This window comes from Sceloporus undulatus, chromosome 5 (assembly GCF_019175285.1).
Source record: "Sceloporus undulatus isolate JIND9_A2432 ecotype Alabama chromosome 5, SceUnd_v1.1, whole genome shotgun sequence".
Lineage (NCBI taxonomy): Eukaryota > Metazoa > Chordata > Lepidosauria > Squamata > Phrynosomatidae > Sceloporus > Sceloporus undulatus.
Window position 1 is genome coordinate 62,329,607 of NC_056526.1, and position 18,056 is coordinate 62,347,662.

Here is an 18,056-nt window from a genome sequence, read left to right on the forward strand (position 1 = left end):
TGCAAACACACCCATGCAGCTCACAGCACAGTCATGGATGCTTGAAGGCACTCTAGCTGTTTTTTGGGGGGAGGCTTGTCCCAAGTCTCTTTCCACCATGCAGTCATGAAACAAACAAAGGCCTCTTTCAGGCTGCGTCCGCACTGCAGAAATAATCTGGTTCGACACCACTTTAAATGCCATGGAATTCTGGGAACTGTAGTTTGGTTTTGCACCAGAGCTCTGCATTGAGAGCACTGCCCCATGGCCAAGACAGCTAAAGTGGTGTCAAACTGAATTATTTCTGCAATGCAGAGGCAGCCGCAGTCTAGTACGAAAAATAACAGTAGCCAATAATACTTGTGAGGTTAGTGCACAGGAATAAGATGGGGCTCTTAGAAGTGGGAATTAGGGTTGTACACAAGTCTTCTCCATCTGGGATGTCAAATGTCCTGAGATGAATTGCCTAGCCTTCCTGAGAAAAATGTGTGAATCTTCCTTTATCGCAACTTCTCGCACTGTAAGGATCATGGTGGGCATCTGTGGGGAACATTAAGGGTCATAAAGAGGCAACGTTCGCCACATTTTGTATCAAAACGGAAGACTTCCAGTCGGGAAGCCACAGGTTGAGCCTCCCTGAGAAGCGTCTGCCAAGGAAAGCCCTTTTCATAAAACTAGTATCGAAATCCACTAAGAATTTCATAAAGGGCTTTTACTTGTTGTAACTTTCCTCCAACATAAGTGACTGAGTCGGTAGGGACAGTATGACCGTCCTTTGCTCTGATCACAATAGGGCTCCTATCAGCTGCCAACCGAGTATGAAAGACACTAGTCATCCTCAAGGTCTCTTCCAGCTGTGAACTGAAGGCTTCCATGGCCAGCATCCATAGTTTTTTGTGGGTCTTTCAGGCTACGCAGCCATGGTCTCTTCCAACTCTTTGCCAAAGGATCATGCCACTTGATTTGAAACGTAGCATGGAAGCTTCCGTCTCTTTCTTTATGTTCAGCAACAAGCTTTCCTCCCTAAAAGTCATAGCTTTAGGAGTCTTTTCCCCTAAAACTATTCATCGAATGGCCTATTAATTACACAGTCATTCCCAAACTTTGGTTCCCCCCCAAGGCATTTTTTGGACTTCAATTCCCAGAAGGCCCAACCTCCTCGGCCAACAGTCAGGAATTCTGGGAGTTGAAGTCCAAAGATAAAATAGTTTGGGAACTGCGGCCACAGTTATGCTCTCGTTCTGTTTTTAATTGCCACAGCAACCTCCTCCTCATCCTCAGCCGGGGAGCTCTAGGGTCCGAATAAACTACAACTCCCAGAGTGCCACGCGAGGCAGCCGTTAAAGCGTACAGAGCGTGAAGCGGCGTGAGTCGGCGTGACGTAACAATCTTAACGCACGCCAGCGCGTGCAGTAGCCCTCCACGCCGCTAGGGGGCCTCCTCCGGCGAAGCGACGCGACGCTGGAGGCGGAAGTAGGCCCGCGTCTCCGTCTCGCTGGCTAAGTCTTCTCATCCTGTGACGAATCGTCAGCGCCGCCGCGCGGTCTCTATGTCTCTGAAGGGAAGAGAAGAAGAAAAGTGGGCGGGGCCTTATTTCTCCCCGACTACCGTTGCCGAGAATTAGGGACATGTGACCGGACGAAGGGCAAAGGGAGGAGAGCGCATGCGCGCCGTGGGTTGAGAACGCGCTGTGTGGAAGCGGCCTGGCGCCGTTTCCTTTTCCTGCGCCGAGGAAGAGGAGGAGGAGGAGGGGGAGGAAGGCCTTGCGTCGTACGCGCCACGGAGGCGCCCAGGGCCGCCGTCTCCATGCAGAGTCAATAACGGCTAGGCCTCACCCGAAGGCCTCTCTCTCTCTCTGTCTGTGAGGTAGGTAAGGCGGAGTGTGTGGGAGACAAAGGGGAGGGAGCCCTCGGCGGAACGGAAGCAGGCCTCGGCCTCCTCCTCCTCCTGGGGACTCCCTTGGAGGGGATGGGCGGCCAAAGTCTCCACCGAAGAGCCGGCCCTCCTCCTCCTCCCGCCATCGTCTCTCCCGGCCCTGAATAGCGAACAAAAGTGACCCTGTCGGGGCGCTGCGTGGCTTCTGCTGAGGGGCCCCAGGAGGGTCCCTCCTCTTCCCGGCTCCCCTCTCTCTCTTTCTATCGCCCTCTCTCTCTCTCTCTCTCTCTCTCTCTTTCTAGCTCTCTTTCAATCTCTCTTTTTCTATCTCTCCTTCTTTCACTCTCTCTTTTTCTATCTCCCTTTCTCTCTCCCTATGTATCTCTCCCTTTCTCTATTTCTTTATTTCTCTCTCCCTCGTTCTCTCTATTTCTCTTTCTCTCTGGAAGCCCAGGTAGATAGATATTTAGATTTCACTGCTGGCCTGTCTGGATGTTTGGCTTCTGAACACGGACTCTCAGCTCTTAGGGAAAGAAGACGGGTACGTGGCTCAAGCTTTATAGATATATAGATATAAAGGGACCTGCTAAAACAAAGGGTGGTACCTTGCCATAGGGAAACCATACTCGCCCATAGGGGATCATGGGGGAGTACTTGCCCATAGACAAACATAGAGGAATACATGTCAACAAGGAGACATAAGGGAATGCGTGCCCATAGGGAATCATGGGCAAGTATGATTCCTCCTGTGGGCACTTTGTTTTAGTACGTCCCATATATAAAACTTGGCAAGAGAGAGTATGGATGTTTCTTTTGCTAAAAAGGGGGCAGGGGATATATACATTACACACACACACATATTATGTATTGCATTGCTGGCTTGTGTGAATGTTTGCCCTCTGAACACAGACTCGGGGCCCAAACAGACAGGCCAAAATAAAGCTGCTTTGGGCCACTTTTAGGAATGCTGTTTAAACAATGCATGCGTCCTAAGAGTCTGGAAGCCATGCTCCAGTCCTAAGGATTGGAGCACAGTTTGGCGCAGCTTCTGGCCTCTTAAGATGTGTGTGTCATTTAAACAGCATACCTCCAAAGTGACCTGAAGCAGCTTTATTTCAGCCTGCCTGTTTGGGCCCTTCGTTCCAAGAAAAAGAAACCTGGAAGATCACTTAAGCTATACATATAAAATTTAATGAGAGAGTGTGCATGTTCTTTTACAAGCAAGGATTGGGGATATATATATGTGTGTGTTGTGTATATATATATATATTGTGTTATATTACATTGCATTGCTGGCCTGTGTGAATGTTTGCCCTCTGAATGTGGACTAAATTCTGAGAAAAAGAAACCTACTAGATGGCTGAAGTGATACATATACAACTTGGTGAGAGAGGGTATACATGTTCTTTTACAAACAAGGGGAGGAGGATACACACACACACACACACACATATCTATATGAGATTACATTGCTGGCCTGTGTGAAAGTTTGCCCTCTGAACACGGACTCAGTTCTGAGGGGGAAATCTGGTAGATGGCTTAAGCTATACATATAAAACTTGGCGAGAGAGAGATGCATGTTCTTTTACAAACAAGAGGCTAGGTCCCCGTCCCCCCCGTCCCCAAATTTTGCTTCTGTTTTTAAAAGTGGCATTTGCTGACTTAATTTCAGGCACTTGGAAACTGCAGAAAATATGAACCAAAACATTGAGAGTGGTTGAACAGGATTTGCATTGCTCCCTTTTTGAAATGCATGCCCAAAGGCCAAGGAGAGGGGAAGAAAAGGACTTGAGAGACTGTGGCCTGTTACAGACTGCCAGAATAAAGCTGCTTCAGGTCTCTTTGGAGGTATGCTGTTTAAATGATGCATGGGTCCTAAGAATCCGGAAGCTGCACCAAAGCTGCACTCCAGTGCTTAGGAATGGAGTCTGGCTTTGGAGTGACCTCTGGACTCTTAGGACCCATGCATCATTTAAATAGCATACCTCCAAAGAGACCCAAAGCAGCTTTATTTGGGCAGTCTGTAACAGGCCTGTGATTCAGTTGTCTGATGATGATGATGTATGTAATAAAGTAAAGAGAAAACATTCACTTTCACTTTCCTGCAATTAGTGTTTTGTTTTTGTTTCCTGTTTTGTTAGTGTCCTTGAAATGATTGGGAATAATTAAGAGCCAGACACCGGAGTGTATTAAAGCTGAGCACAGACCCTTTGCTGTGTCTGATGTGATTCACGGTTGATATTCTAAGAGTTCTGGTAAACTTGGCTGAGCATCTTATCTAGCGGCAGTGTTGATATACGGTTGCCCCTCCAAATTTGCAGCTTTGACTTTGGGCCGCTTTGATTATTTACGGTTTTGATTAATATGTTCTCTCTAGGAATCTCTAGGACCTCCAGTGCAACTCTGCCAGAAGTTGACCATAGACTTGTGCTGGATTTCTAAGTCCTCTATCATGATCAACCTAGAATCATAGAGTTGGAAGAGACCATAAGGGCCATCCAGTCCAACACTCTGCCATACAGGGATGGAAATGTTGACCATAGAGTTACACTGGGGGACCTTGAGAGGTGTTCTCTTAGGTAAAAAGAATAGTGGTTTTTTATTTGCAGTTTTCCCACATTCATGGGGGTCCTTCAGCCCTAACCCCAGCAAACGTGAAGGGACTCTTCTTCATGATTATAGGTAGATGCTTATGGATGTAACCTGTTCTGAAAGGCATTGTTTACTGTATATACTCATGTGTAAGTCTAGACATTTTAGTCAGAAAATTGACCCCAAAAACCTGAGTCGGTTTATGTATGCGTCAGTTAACTCTTCATAAGGAACCATCCACAAGGCAAGAGCGTAATCTGTCCTGGAAGCTCTGATCCTTTTCTGCTTTCTCATCCTTCCAGCCTTTAGTGTGAGTACAAACAGTTATGCCTGCGGGAATTGTGTAAGTTCTTTGGTATCATTTTTCAAGCCTTTAGATTCTTTGTTACACGTCCTTAAGTTTTATTCTAGACTTATGGATGGGTTGTATCAAAACAGGTAATTTGGGGCCCAAAACCTGCTCGTGACTTATACACGAAGTTGACTGTAGTCAAGCATCTACAGTAGTTAGAGTTGAATACTAGAAGAAGCATTTAAAGTGTGTTTGTTGTCCAGTTACAACAGTGCCAGTGTAGTGATGGTCATATTCATTGTCAGGACCCATCTTGATGCTTGTTTGCCTATCCACTGTTTTTTGTAACAATTTCAGGAGTTGTATATGAAAAGGAGATCAGTTTTCTAAGATTTAGGAATCATGTTTTTTTTCCTGACTGTTGTGGGTTCCTCTAATTCTGGAAATCACATAGAGGAAAAGTTCAGCATCAAAATACAGTGGTACCTCGGGATACGAATTACCCAGCTTACGAATTTTTCGGGATACGAAAAAATCCCATAGGGATTTATTGTTTTGGCTTACGAAGGTTTTTTCGGGTTACGAAAAAACCCCGGCGCTGTTTTAAATGGAGCCGCGGCAGAGCCGCGGCTTTTTCTCCATTAGCGCCTATGGCAATTCGGGTTACGAAGGTTTTTCGGGTTACGAAATTAGCCGCGGAACGAATTAATTTCGTAACCCGAGGTACCACTGTATGGAGATGAAGTGGTTTACCGCAAACTTGCACACATATCTCTGTAGTGACATTACATTCAAGACTGGGACAGATCCTAGCTAGACCCCTGGATTTATATAATCTATTTTCAGTGCAGAAGCACCTGATTAAACAGCTGGTGAGAAAAAATTGATTACTTGCTGATTTGCAAATACAATTCTCCCCTCCCCTTTTTGGGTTGTGTATCCGCTTATGGAAACCAGTGACAGCAAGGAAAGAAAAGCATGTGATTTGACTATTTAGAAAGTTTATGTCATACATTTAATTAATTATATATGATCAAGATATCATTGATTTCTTAAATGTGATGGTTGGTGGAAGTCCATGTTTTATACTCTCCAGAGCTATCCCTTTAGGGCAGGTGCATTTTTGTATTAAGTCTTGGGTCCTTGCTTTGTACTTGTGCCTTAAGAGAATTGAAAATGGCAGTCTGACTATCCCTTTACTCTCCTGTTGTGTAGACTTTGCCTAGTTACCAGACTTCTGCATTCACACCAAAACTAGCAAGTCTCCTTTTTGACCAGTTTTCGTGAGGGTCTGAATATTTTTTTCCCAGCATAATGGCTTGGTAACTGGTCTGACAGTAGTTAGGCTACTAGAAAAGCAGTTCTGCCTTGTATATAATGAAAAGCTTTTGAAATCTCAATATCTGCTCATCCGACAAATCATTAATAGGCCCAGATTAAGATGTTAATGTTATGTAAATAGACCCCCCACACACACACTCCTGTAATAAAGGTGTTACCTAACTGTGAGTGGAAATGTTTTTTATAGTCCATGACAGCTAACTTCATTTGCTTTCTATTGCTATTTTATGTAAAGTGGGGAATATATGCTTCTGTAGATCTTGTTGAACTGTAGCTCCCATCGACCTTACAAAGCAAAACTAAGGGTGAGGATGATTGCCTTGAGCAACATCTGGAAGGCCAACAATTCCCTGTCCCTGTTTTACATGTAATGTGGAAATCCCAGATTTATCTACCAAAGAGTAAAATTCTACAGTTGGAAGTGTGTGTGTGTGTGTGTATGTATATATATGTATATCTGCTACTGAAAGGTTTAGATGCTACCTTCTCTTCATTCACTAATAACTACTAGTACTGCCATGAAGCTGTTTTGACGTGTGTGTGTGTGTGTGTACCAGCCAAAGTTAATCTCCAGCTTTATTGATACAAAAACTGCTGTCTCTATCTTCACTGTTGTGTCTGTCAAAGTGCCTATATGGTTCAGCCAGTTGGAGACATTCTGGAATTTAGATTTTCAGGAATGGGAAATCAACCCTGTTTTTTTAATCTCCGGTCTCTTCCTTGTAACCTGAAATCAGCATGACATTTAGGTGGAGCATATGCAATTTACATCTTTGTGGCCTCTTCCTCCAATCCATTTTAGAAGTCTAAGCATATGAACTTTATGACTTTAACATCAAGTCAAACTTTTGTACTCCTCCTCTCCCTGTGCGTTATGTAAGAATGATAGAGAGATCTGGAGATCTGAAAATCTTGTCCATAATTTTGTGCATATTTGCTTGGTCCTAAGGTATGAGCTGACTGGAATTTTACTAAATGTGTTGTAACAGGACTTTGGTGTATATATATATATATATAGAGAGAGAGAGAGAATCTAGACAGTCATCAGACTGTATGACATATGAGCTGCTTGTGTTTTTGTGTATTTGTTTGTGTATTTATTGGGATTCATAGAGTGGCAACAGCTAGCGCTTTCATCTCTTCTTGCTAAAATTCAGTTTATATGTTTATATTTTTCTCCACCATGAAAAGATATTCAGGATGGATTCCAACATTAGATTACTGCAAACTTGAACAATGGAAGCCATCTGGTGAAGGCTTTCACAAACACAACAGGGGAAATGCCACTTATTCTTGAAGATGTCTAATTTTATAAGGGCCGCGGCTAGAAATGTAACATTTCAGAAAACGTGGAAGTTCTAGAAAAAAGTAGAAATTGTGGGGGAAATTGAAATATATGTAGTGTGTTCTTATGAAACCTAAGTTGTTTTGTTGCCTTCAGTATATAAACTTATAAACTTATTTATGAATTTTGCAGAATTTCGGGCATGTTTGCTTATTCCCAGTCATGTGTAGATATGATTGTAGCCTTAAAAGATAAATTCTTACAGCATAATTTCATATATATTTCATATATATTTATTTATTTAGAATATTTATACCCCACTCTTCAGCCAAAAGACTCTCAGAGCAGCTTACAAATTGTTAATTAGATATTTCCCTGCCATCAGGCTTGCAATCTAAACAGACAAGACACAAAAAGAGAAGGGAATGGCAGTGGGGAAGGGTAAAAGTCTAGCAGATCTCTCTCTCTTTGAGGCCTGGGCCAAGGTAGATGAACTGGAGGGAGGGCCCTTCTTCTTACTCTGGTTAGGCTCAATGGAGTTGGCCTGCTCCATCTATGTCTACTGTGTATGCCCTGTTCTAGTACCAGCTACATAATGTGTATAGTATTGCAGAATAGATACATGCAAGTGGTACTAATATAGATAGAGAATTGCAAACTGCTGTGGCATGTTATCTAAGGGCCGAAACAGGGCTGCATTAAGCCATCTTCATGCCACCCTGGGGGCATGGTGTTTAAATGTGCTTCTATTCAGCTTGGAGGTGTGGCGTTGAGACAGCACTCGCCCTGGAGCCGGTGAAAAGCCAGCTCCAGCAGCACAGGGGCAGCTTTTTTTCCTGCTCCAAATAGGAGTGGATCTTTTCTGCCTCTATTTGTGGCAGACGCTGGCTGCCTTGGGGCTGCGGCATCTGTTTGCCATAGCCCCAGTCCAGACAAAAAGGGGTGGCTCCAAGCCGCCCCAAATTGGCCATCTGTTTTGCCTCTAAGGTAATTTTTTTTGCCACGAAGGGTGGAGTTGAAAAGGTAAAGTAAATCTAGAAATTTAGCTCCAAATTGGGGGGAAATGGATTATTGCTGCTTTAGCAGAATTTTGACTGTCATGGTTCCATCCATCAATCCATGGATACTCAAGTCGCATTATAGACAGTGAACTAGTAAAATGTTATCCCTTATATAAATGGCAAAATCAAGGTTTACTTTTTAGATTTGTAAATATATATATAAGCTGTAGATGGTTGAATCGGTGGGTCCCAAATCCATGGATAAGGAAGGGCAACTGTATTCATGCATTTCACTTGTAGAGAATTTTGATTTATATTCTTCGTAAATAGTTTAGAGCATAGTACCCCTTCTCTTTAATTTTAAATACATGGGATTGTTGGTTTGGAAATATCTTGGATCACTATACTCTGGTATTATGCTGATCTTTCAGAAGTTAATATGTGTTGGTAGCTCATCTGGTTTGTTAGAGGTAATTAAACATTGATGATAATGTTTTGCAGGTTGTCTTTCTTGAGCAGAAATGAAGAATAAAAACCAATGTAAGCAGAATGGAGAAGATGAGAAACATGAAGATACAGAAGGTACTTAGTAGTACAGTAACATTGATATTTTGTTCTGATAGAACAATAAACACAAGGTAGAGCTAAGGCAATATGTATGCGGATTCAAACTTGTACAATTGTCCTATGCTTCATTTGAAAAAGGAATTATCCTTTGAAACATTTGGTTTTGTCTGAATGTGCTCATGTTCCCCTATATCGGTGAGGGATCGCATGCCCAAACTAAAAGTCTGCGGCACTGGGTGTTACCCGGTGCCAGGGGTGGGACCTCTGCCTTCTGGGGGTGGGACTTGTTCTCCAACCCTCCAGGGCCTTCAGCTGCCTCTCCAGAGACAGCTGAAGGCCTGGTGGAGAGGAGAAGAGGAATAGGCATGCGCCTCTTCCTCCTCCTCCTCCTCCCCCTGTGCTATCCCCAGGCTCCAGATGCTTTTAGAGAGGTAATTAGAGGCCGGGAAGGGTCCCCCCGCGCTGTCCCCAGGCTCCGGCTGCCTCTCAAGAGGCAACTGGAGGCCAGAAAATGTCGGAAGGGAGGAGGAAGAGGCACATGCCTCTTCCTCCTCGTCTCCCAGTGCCGTTCCCAGCCTTCAGCTGCCTCCGACTAGAAAGCTGGACACCTGGAAGGGTCAGGAGAGAGGAGGAACAGGCATGCACTTCTTCCTCCTCCCCCTGCTGCGTTCCAGGGGAAATGATGTTGCGTGTCAAATGTGGCACGCATGTTAGTGTTATCTCTGGTCCAGAAAGGGCTCTAGAGTTGTAGAGAAACGTAACATTTTTCAGACGAGGTTGTAAGGGATGTTTATGAAATGTCTAGAATTGCTTGCCTAGATAGAGGCACAATGCTATCTTGGGATAATACTAAATCAGTGGGACTTAAATAAATCCTGTTTGGTCCAAAACACAATGCAAAAATAATCCAGTTTGAGAGTGTTTTAACTGCCTTGGCTCAGTGCTAGGGAATCCTGGGAACTGTACAGTTCCCAGAATGCCCTAACAGTTAAAGTGGTCTCAAACTGGATTATTCCTGCAGTGTGTTTTTGATAAATCGATTCAATAGCTCTACTCCAGGAGAGATTAAGGTCTAATCTGCTCTACAGAATTAATGCAGTTTGACACTGCAATGGCTCTGTGCGATGGAATCCTGGGATTAGGAGTTCTGTGAGATATTCAGCCTTCTCTGTCAGAGTTCTGGTGCCATAACAAATTACCAATCCCAGTATTCCATAGCATTGAGCCATGACAGTCAAAGCAGTGTCAAACTGCATTATTTCTACAGTGCAGATTAGAGCTAAGAATTAAATTGAGGGTGAAATGTTTTGTTTTAATCTTTGAACTATTACTGTTCTGATGGTGGTGACAGTGATGATCATGAGGGTGATCAAGTGCTATTTGGGAAGGTAAAATATTTCTTGAATAAAATTTTATAAAACAAATAAATTTTAAAATTAATATCAGATGACATCATAGTCATTTGCAGCTAATTGTGGACCTCATTTAAGTGTATGTAGTAGTTGTTGTTAGCATAATATTTTTTGGAAAAGGATTCAACAACTTCATTGTGGATATGTGTGTTTTTGCCTACTATCAGTAGTAGGACAAAATAGATTTCATCTGACTGCAAGATACTGAACCCACATAGATGGCTTTGTTTATGTATCAGGGCAGTGCACAGGGCCCTTATTATCCGCTGCGATTTGGTTCCAGGACCCTCCATGGTTACCAAAATCTGTGGATGCTCATGCCCCATTAAATACAATGGCAGAGTAAAAAGGTGTCTCATATACAATGGCAAAATCAAGGTTTGCTATTTAGAATTTATACTTTTCTTAAAACCAATTTTCAAACTGTGGATACTTGGATCCATGGATAAAGAATCTGTGGAAACGGGGGACTGTACATTCGATGAATACTTTATGTATTTTGGGGACCTCTGTTTTTTGGATGCCATCTTAGCCTGAAACAATTTGCATCAACTTTGCACTTTTTTATTTGGCTTAATGGACCTTAAATAAAAAAGTGGATTGCAGATCATATACTCAACTGGATATCTTAAGATCCATGTTCCACAGAATTCACAATTTATTTTTTACATTTCAAAGTTGGAACAAAATTATACACCAGTCTGGTGTCAAACGTCATGGTTTCTGCTCTTTACAATAGGTAAAGAGAATGAAGAAAATTGTTCCCATTCTTTGAGCATTTCACCTGATGAAGATGACAGGTGTCCCATCTGTCTAAATGGTCTAGCGGAGCAGGAAGTTGGTTTCCCTGAAAACTGCAGCCACGTTTTCTGTCTGACCTGCATCCTTAAATGGGCTGAAGTAAGTCCAGGTGTTTTCCTGCAAAATCTCTTAATACTTAGTATCATGTATGCTCCCTGTTGATGATGATATCTAAAGGGTGTTATGGACAGTTCTTGCACAGCTCTGCATGTTTGCGCTTTTATTTTTATTTTTATTTATTATTTATTATTATTTTATTTATTTATTTATTTATAGTATTTATACCCCGCTCTTCAGCCAAAAGTCTATCAGAGTGGCTTCCAGGCTTTCATTCCTCATCACAGACTCTGTTTAGAAACTGAGAAGAATTTCAAAAGCTGTGTAATATGGAAGGGGTCTGTTGTTCAAATTATTATTAAAAAAATAACTCTTTGTGTCCTGGCCTCAGTGTAGATGTTTGAGATTTTATCAAAGCTGTCACATCATAATTTTTCGGAAATGTTAGAATGTGGCTACTTTTTCCATTAAAGGGACCTTTTATCAATTATTAGTGCTAACTATTTGATTGTCGGTCTTGGAGCCATTTGTCTTTTTGCATTTTATATGGTACAGTACTTCAGTATCTTTGTTCTTGGTTCCCTGCTGCTGATTTCTAGGGAAGTCTGTTACACAGTGATCCTTAGCACTGATGTATCTGGCTGAAACTTTGTAACATTGCTTTTTGTTATTGCACCTGAAGTACATGCCTTTCTCTGCCAGAGCAGCAGGATGTATCCTATAAAACTTCATTGTTGCTTTCAACATAGAGGTTGTAGTAAAGAATTGAAATAATGTAGAGTTTTATGCATTTTCATGAATACATGTAGTCCAGTACTCATAATAAATGATATCCTGGCAGTTACTTATTCGGCTTGTTGAAATCTCTGGTAACAATACCAGATATGTAAGTACTAACTCAAGGTAAGACTACAGTTCCCCACCACCGCCCCTTTTCCAGGTTGATCTTATTTTCTTCTTGTCCTCTTCTGATTAACAGTTGATATTTCTTTCTTTTCATTATATATCTTAAAGTGACCTTGGGCAAGTCACATGCTCTCAGCTTCAGGGGAAAGCAATGGCAAATCTCCTATGAACAAATCTTACCAAGAAAACCCCATGACAAGTTCTCCTTAGGGGTGCCATAAGTCGGAAATGACTTGAAGGCACAAAACAATTTGAACATTGTTATCTTGATTTTCTGTAGCCATGCCAGTATTTTTGCTCCATCTCTTTTAATAGCATGCATTAATGGGCTCCAAGGATAGAAAACAGTTTCAAAACTATCCCTTTGGTTGACAGCAGTTACCTGGGCCAGTACCTATCTGCTGGTTGTCATTGGTTGTTGTGCAAAGTGTCTTCATGTAATGTGATAGAGCTTGGGAAGAAGAAATGGTGTGAAGAAATCATAAAGGTCAGAGGACTAAGTGTGAATATATACTACCAGCCTTCATTTTGTAGCCTTCATACCAAGACCTGGAAAAACAGTTGCAGTTTAATGAATAAAATCATAGTTTTGGTCCAGTCTTTGACGCAATCATTGGTTCTTCCCATTTCTCAGACAAAGTTTAAATGTTGACTGTCCTGGGACAGTATCATTTCTCTCAGCTTGGCTTGTCCAGGGCTTTAACAAGTTGTACATGAATCAGGGTACAGTTGCATACCTGTGCTCACAAGCTCAAACAGAGTGGCTGGATCATAATAAGCTTATTTACCCTTTCCCTAAATTTTACACTTCTCCACCTTTTTTGTGTGCCAAATCTATGACAAGGTTTAGGCAAACTATGTTACTCAGGGTTGCGACATAGTCTATAGCTAAATGGGTGCAAATTAAAGATCCCAATTTGGGATCATTATGTTGAATCTTTTTTTAAACAAAAGTCTTCTGGACTTCCTCTAACACGTAATTTACATGGAGGAGCACTATAGAGCACTCATGTGAATCCCATTGTGTAATTTGGAATGGTACATATAGCCCAGACATGGCATTAATGCATCAATGAGAATTCAACCAGTGTCCCTTTAAAGTTAATGAGAGTTTGATTGAGTGCATCTTACAATCCTATATTGATGCTCAAACGTCTTTGGATCACATTGCCAAGATATTTTGAGACATAGCCAGTTTTCTAGAATAGTGCTGTTATTTGTTGAAACAAATTGTATATTTTATAGTTCAACAAGAATGGTGGATACGAGCATAAAAATACTTTGAGGTACTGTTCAGTGTTGTGTGAATAACTGAGAGAGAGAAATAATCAAAGTTTTATAATACCATCACAAAAACTCACTAAATTAAGCATGTCCCATTGAATTCTGTGAGATCTATTCCTGAGTAAGTGGATACATGATTATAGCCTGAATGGATTCTATATGATGCTTTTTATTAAAACTGAAGTACTGTAGTGTTAGAAATGAGATCCAGTTGCTTTAATCCGTAGATCAGTGTGTTCAAATTCATACACTTTTTCCTTCCATATGTGTTTCCATTCATTTGTTTATTTTAATTGCACTGTGGACTGCCAACAAATTCAAGCATTTTTTACGAGTTGGTAGGTTTGAAATTTATATAAATGTCCATATTGCCATAACAGGTAGCTACAGGTATAAGTAGCTAATTGGTGTGTGAGTGAATTTTAAACTTAACAAACAAGAAATACCACTTCTTGCTAGGAAGAAATGCTATTTTTAATATTATTTCTAAATTCACCTTAAAATTAGCATGTACCGTTGATTTGCAGCCCTTCAGTTTAGGTTTTGCCCATGATGATTAATCTACTAATTATTAATTGAGTTATTGAGTAAATGTTCGGATTTCTAATTTAGTTGGTAGCATTAGATCTCGGGAATGTGCAAGAGGTTTGTTTGGACTTTATAATAAAATAGATAGTACACTTTTATTTAAAATACAGTCTGTAATACTTCTTGTGAAATGAAGACTGAACATAATCTTTTTTCAGACTAGAGCTTCCTGTCCTGTTGACCGCAAACAGTTCCAAGCTGTTTATACACTAAATGCTTTGAAAGACTGTATAAAAGTAAGTTTTAGGTTTTATTAATATTTATTTAATTTGTATTGTCTCTTACAGTATTGATGTTCAGTTATGGAAAGGGGTTTACCATTTATACATACACTGTGAACTAAAGTCTGATCCCTTTTTCTCCCTCAGTGCTCTTTTGGTATCTTGTTTATGAATCTCGTTAAAAAGCATCTTTCTCTGGAACAACTAATCATGATGGTTCACATATTGAGTGACAGTTGTCCTTGAAAGTGAGGATCCTACTTCATTTTTTCTAAACCTGCCGGATCAGCAAATGTATTTTCCATTTTTGACAAATGTGCTGTTTCATTATAGGTATCACGTTCCTTCAACAAAAGGGGGAAATAGTTGTCTTTCTTTTTCATTTTAGCCTGTTCTAGTCTGATTTTATGGTGGGCCAGAAAAGCAACAGGAGCAGCAGCAAGCTTCTCTCCTCTCCCTAGAAGAATGAGCAGTTTGCTGCTCCAGGAGCCAGTTTCCCAGGGACTGAAGAGCCAAAGTGAAGCATAATGGGACTGAGAGACATAATGGGACATAAGAGAACTGAGGTCTTGCAAGAAAGTTCATTGTTTATTATGTAATTTGTATAATGTGAGACATATACAGTGGGACTGTGTTATCTGCTGGATTTTGGTTCCAGGATCCCCTGTGGATAACAAAATCCATTGTTCCTCAAGTCCCATTAAATATAATGGCAGAGCAAAAGGGTGTCCCTTATATAAAATGGAAAATCAAGGTTTGCTATTGGAAATTTACACTTTTAAAAAATATTTTCAAGCTGTGGATGCTTGAATTTGTGGATAAAAAATCCATGGATAAGGAAGGCTGATTGTGTTTAATGTAAACAGTCTTCCAGTTACAAGAAAAAAGCAGGATATAAATATATATCTATATAGAGGATTGACTACATTGCAGATGGGTAGATTCAATCAAGGAGCCAGGGCTCTGAGTCTCATGATTGGAGCAGGGCTATTGATGGTGACTTGGAGGTTTCTTATTCATAGGGTCACTATAAGTTGAAGTTGTCTTGACAGCAGTTAATAATAACAAGATGTTTGGGGCTCTACTTTTCCTTCAACTCCAACTATTGTTAAAAGTGATGAGGCATCATGGGAATTCAAATGCAAAATCATAATAAATGGTATTTTTATAGTAAAGCAAAGGCTAAATTTGTTGCTTCATTTTGTTGCACTATTAAAAAATGGTTAAAGCGTATGAATATACTGTAATTCAAGAATAGAAACAATGAAGGTTCACAGATATAGCAAATGTTGCCAGAGCTGTAATACAACATGTATGGGTTGGTTAAATATTTGGGTCAGAATCACTTTGTCTCGGGTGGACTTTGTAGGATGCATGCAGATGTCTTGCAGGCAGGCGGTACAGGAAGACCACTGGCAGGGAAGAGAGGAATGGTTAGTAGCTAAGAAAACTGAAAAGATATAAAGGATGCTGGAATTGTACACTGTTTACCCACAATTTATTTTCACTTGTCTTTACTGAGAAACTGAGAAAACATTAATAACTCAGTTGTAAATAATGTACTATTTTCATTTGATAAATAGAGGCCTCATTAGTTATATAATGTTTTAAAACTAAAGTTGCCTAAAAGAAAATTGAAAACTAGACTCCTTTTGAAAGAACATCAAGCTTGCTTTCTTAAGGTTTTGCGTTTTACTTTGCTTGTTTTTTTCTTGACATCAGATTCCTTTAGAATAACATACTATGACTCTAGACTACGTATATTTAAATATCCTGTATTAGACAAGTAAATCATGTTTTAATTTTAATGACATAACAGATCAAGACCATAAATAGAACAAATGCTTTGGAAAATTTAGTATTAATAAAAAATATTCCTTGCAGATTCAGATAAAGCAACAAGTAATCAGAAAAGATGACCTGCTTTGCTGCAGTAAGGGCAGGCATTGTCCTATGGATATGAAAAACCATACAAGGTTAGCAGTGTATTTACAATACATTAAAGAATTCCCTTTCAGATCTGAAATATTTTAAAATTTTGTCAGTTTTTGTGCCTAGAGCTGAAAGACAAAATATTTTCTTTTGCCACTTTTGTACTTGCATTCTGTTGATATCATGTCTTGTTCACTGAAGAACATTTCATACCTTGTTTATATATTTTTCCTCAAGAAGAGACACTATGGCTTATTTTCAGGGAATGTCTTATTTTTATTATGTATAGTACATCAACCTACATTTAGTCAAAATAGTTAAGTTATCCTCTTCTGGAACATCGCCTTAACTCTCCAAACCCGGAATTCCATCCTGAATTTCTTGCAACTCCATTTCCTTTAGAACCATTGGCCCCAATCTTTCTGCCCCCTTCCGTTTCATGCTGGACCTGTCACTATGTCTTATTTTTGGGGTATGGCTTATATTGCACAAATGCTTAGGGAAATCCTACTGCGGCTTATTTTCTGGGTATGTCTTATTTTCAGGGAAACAGAGTAGATACAGTATCTATAAAGGAACCAATCTGAGCAAAGAAAAGTCTTTGTGTTATGCAAAATGCTATAGCATTTGCCATGACAAATATGTTGAAAAAAGTAGCTTTTTTAAAAAAAGGTCACTGTACATTCTAGAGTACACATAATGTTTGGTATACACGTATAAAAATTGTAAGCAACTGATTTATTTCTGTTTGCAGAAAACAAGAAAATGTAGAGAAAAAACCTTTATCAGCAGTCTCCTGCAAAGGCTGGAACCAAAAACACAGTAAGTTTGCGATTTTTGTCAATCTCTTGGTTTCCCCTTTAAATATTCAAAATATTCATAGTTGATGGTTTGGATATATTTAGCATTTGCAAAACTATCCAAGTTTGATTTGGTTTTTGAAAGCAAGAAATTTTAAAAACTTATTTTTTCAGGCAGCTACAGTAAATCAGTATATAGACTCTGATCCAGGGAAACACACAAAAATTCTGATTTTTGCAGAGGTATCCCATGTGCATGTTTACTCCTTTGTCCAATGTTTCAGTTTTTGGGGCACCTCTGCATGCACACAGATGGTAGGCAGAAGTCTGAGCACACTTTCAGTTCATGCAAGCGCAGAAACAGTGGATGAGGTTTGTATTTGAACTTCATTACAGTTGTTAAATGTGTGTTTTGATTCAAAAAAGTTTCTTTAAGTTTGCAGATATTTTTACCCTTGAATTTTAAAACTGTTACAAATGCCTTCATTTGGGATCAGCTTCTATGTTGCAAAGGGCCTTGTCAAGAGCCTTCCTACATATGCCAGAGTGCCACACATATCACCTTGGATCCTGACAAAAACCGCTCTTGGCATATAGTCCTTAGCTTTTTTGCAAGTAGCAAGAAATAGTATACATTATTGGTAACTTCCCATTGTCATTGCTCTCAAGATAACTGGAATAGATGAAGCCTGAAATCTCCCTGGAAGTCAGCATGATCAAATTGAGGCTGTTGTACTTTGACCATATTATGCATGACTCATTAGAAAAAGACAATAATGCTATGAAATATTGAGGGTAGTAGAAAGAGAGGAAGATCACATGCCAGATGGACGAATTCAGTTAGGGAGGTCACAGGCCTGCGTTTACAGGACCTAAGTGAGCGGTGGAGGACGGGGATCTTGGACGTGTCTCATCCATGAGGTGGCCATGCGTCTTTTAGATATTTTTTTTAAATGGATGGTTGAATGGATACTAAAGGCTAGCTGTCTACTACAGTGGTACCTCGGGATACGAAATACCCAGGTTACGAAATTTTCAGGATACGAAAAAATCCCATAGGAAAACATTGTTCCGGGTTACGAATGTTTTTTCGGGTTACGAAAAAACTTTTGGTGCTTTTTTC

At 40.3% G+C, this 18,056-nt stretch overlaps 1 protein-coding gene across 4 annotated transcripts in view; it reads left to right on the plus strand.

Moving 5' to 3' along the window:
- The first annotated feature begins 1,581 nt into the window (after positions 1-1,581).
- Positions 1,582-18,056, plus strand: part of SCAF11 (SR-related CTD associated factor 11) — a 42,265-nt gene continuing 25,790 nt past the window's right edge. The window contains exons 1-6 of one of the 4 annotated variants that reach the window (XM_042467309.1): positions 1,582-1,845; positions 8,867-8,947; positions 11,084-11,244; positions 14,139-14,216; positions 16,086-16,177; positions 16,888-16,955. In XM_042467309.1, coding sequence (XP_042323243.1) covers positions 8,887-8,947; positions 11,084-11,244; positions 14,139-14,216; positions 16,086-16,177; positions 16,888-16,955 — 460 coding nt within the window. In that variant the 5' untranslated portion in view covers positions 1,582-1,845; positions 8,867-8,886. Of the gene's footprint in view, positions 1,846-2,357; positions 2,396-8,866; positions 8,948-11,083; positions 11,245-14,138; positions 14,217-14,348; positions 14,450-16,085; positions 16,178-16,887; positions 16,956-18,056 lie in introns of those variants that run through there. The other 3 variants (XM_042467306.1, XM_042467308.1, XM_042467310.1) reach the window with 3 other exon arrangements.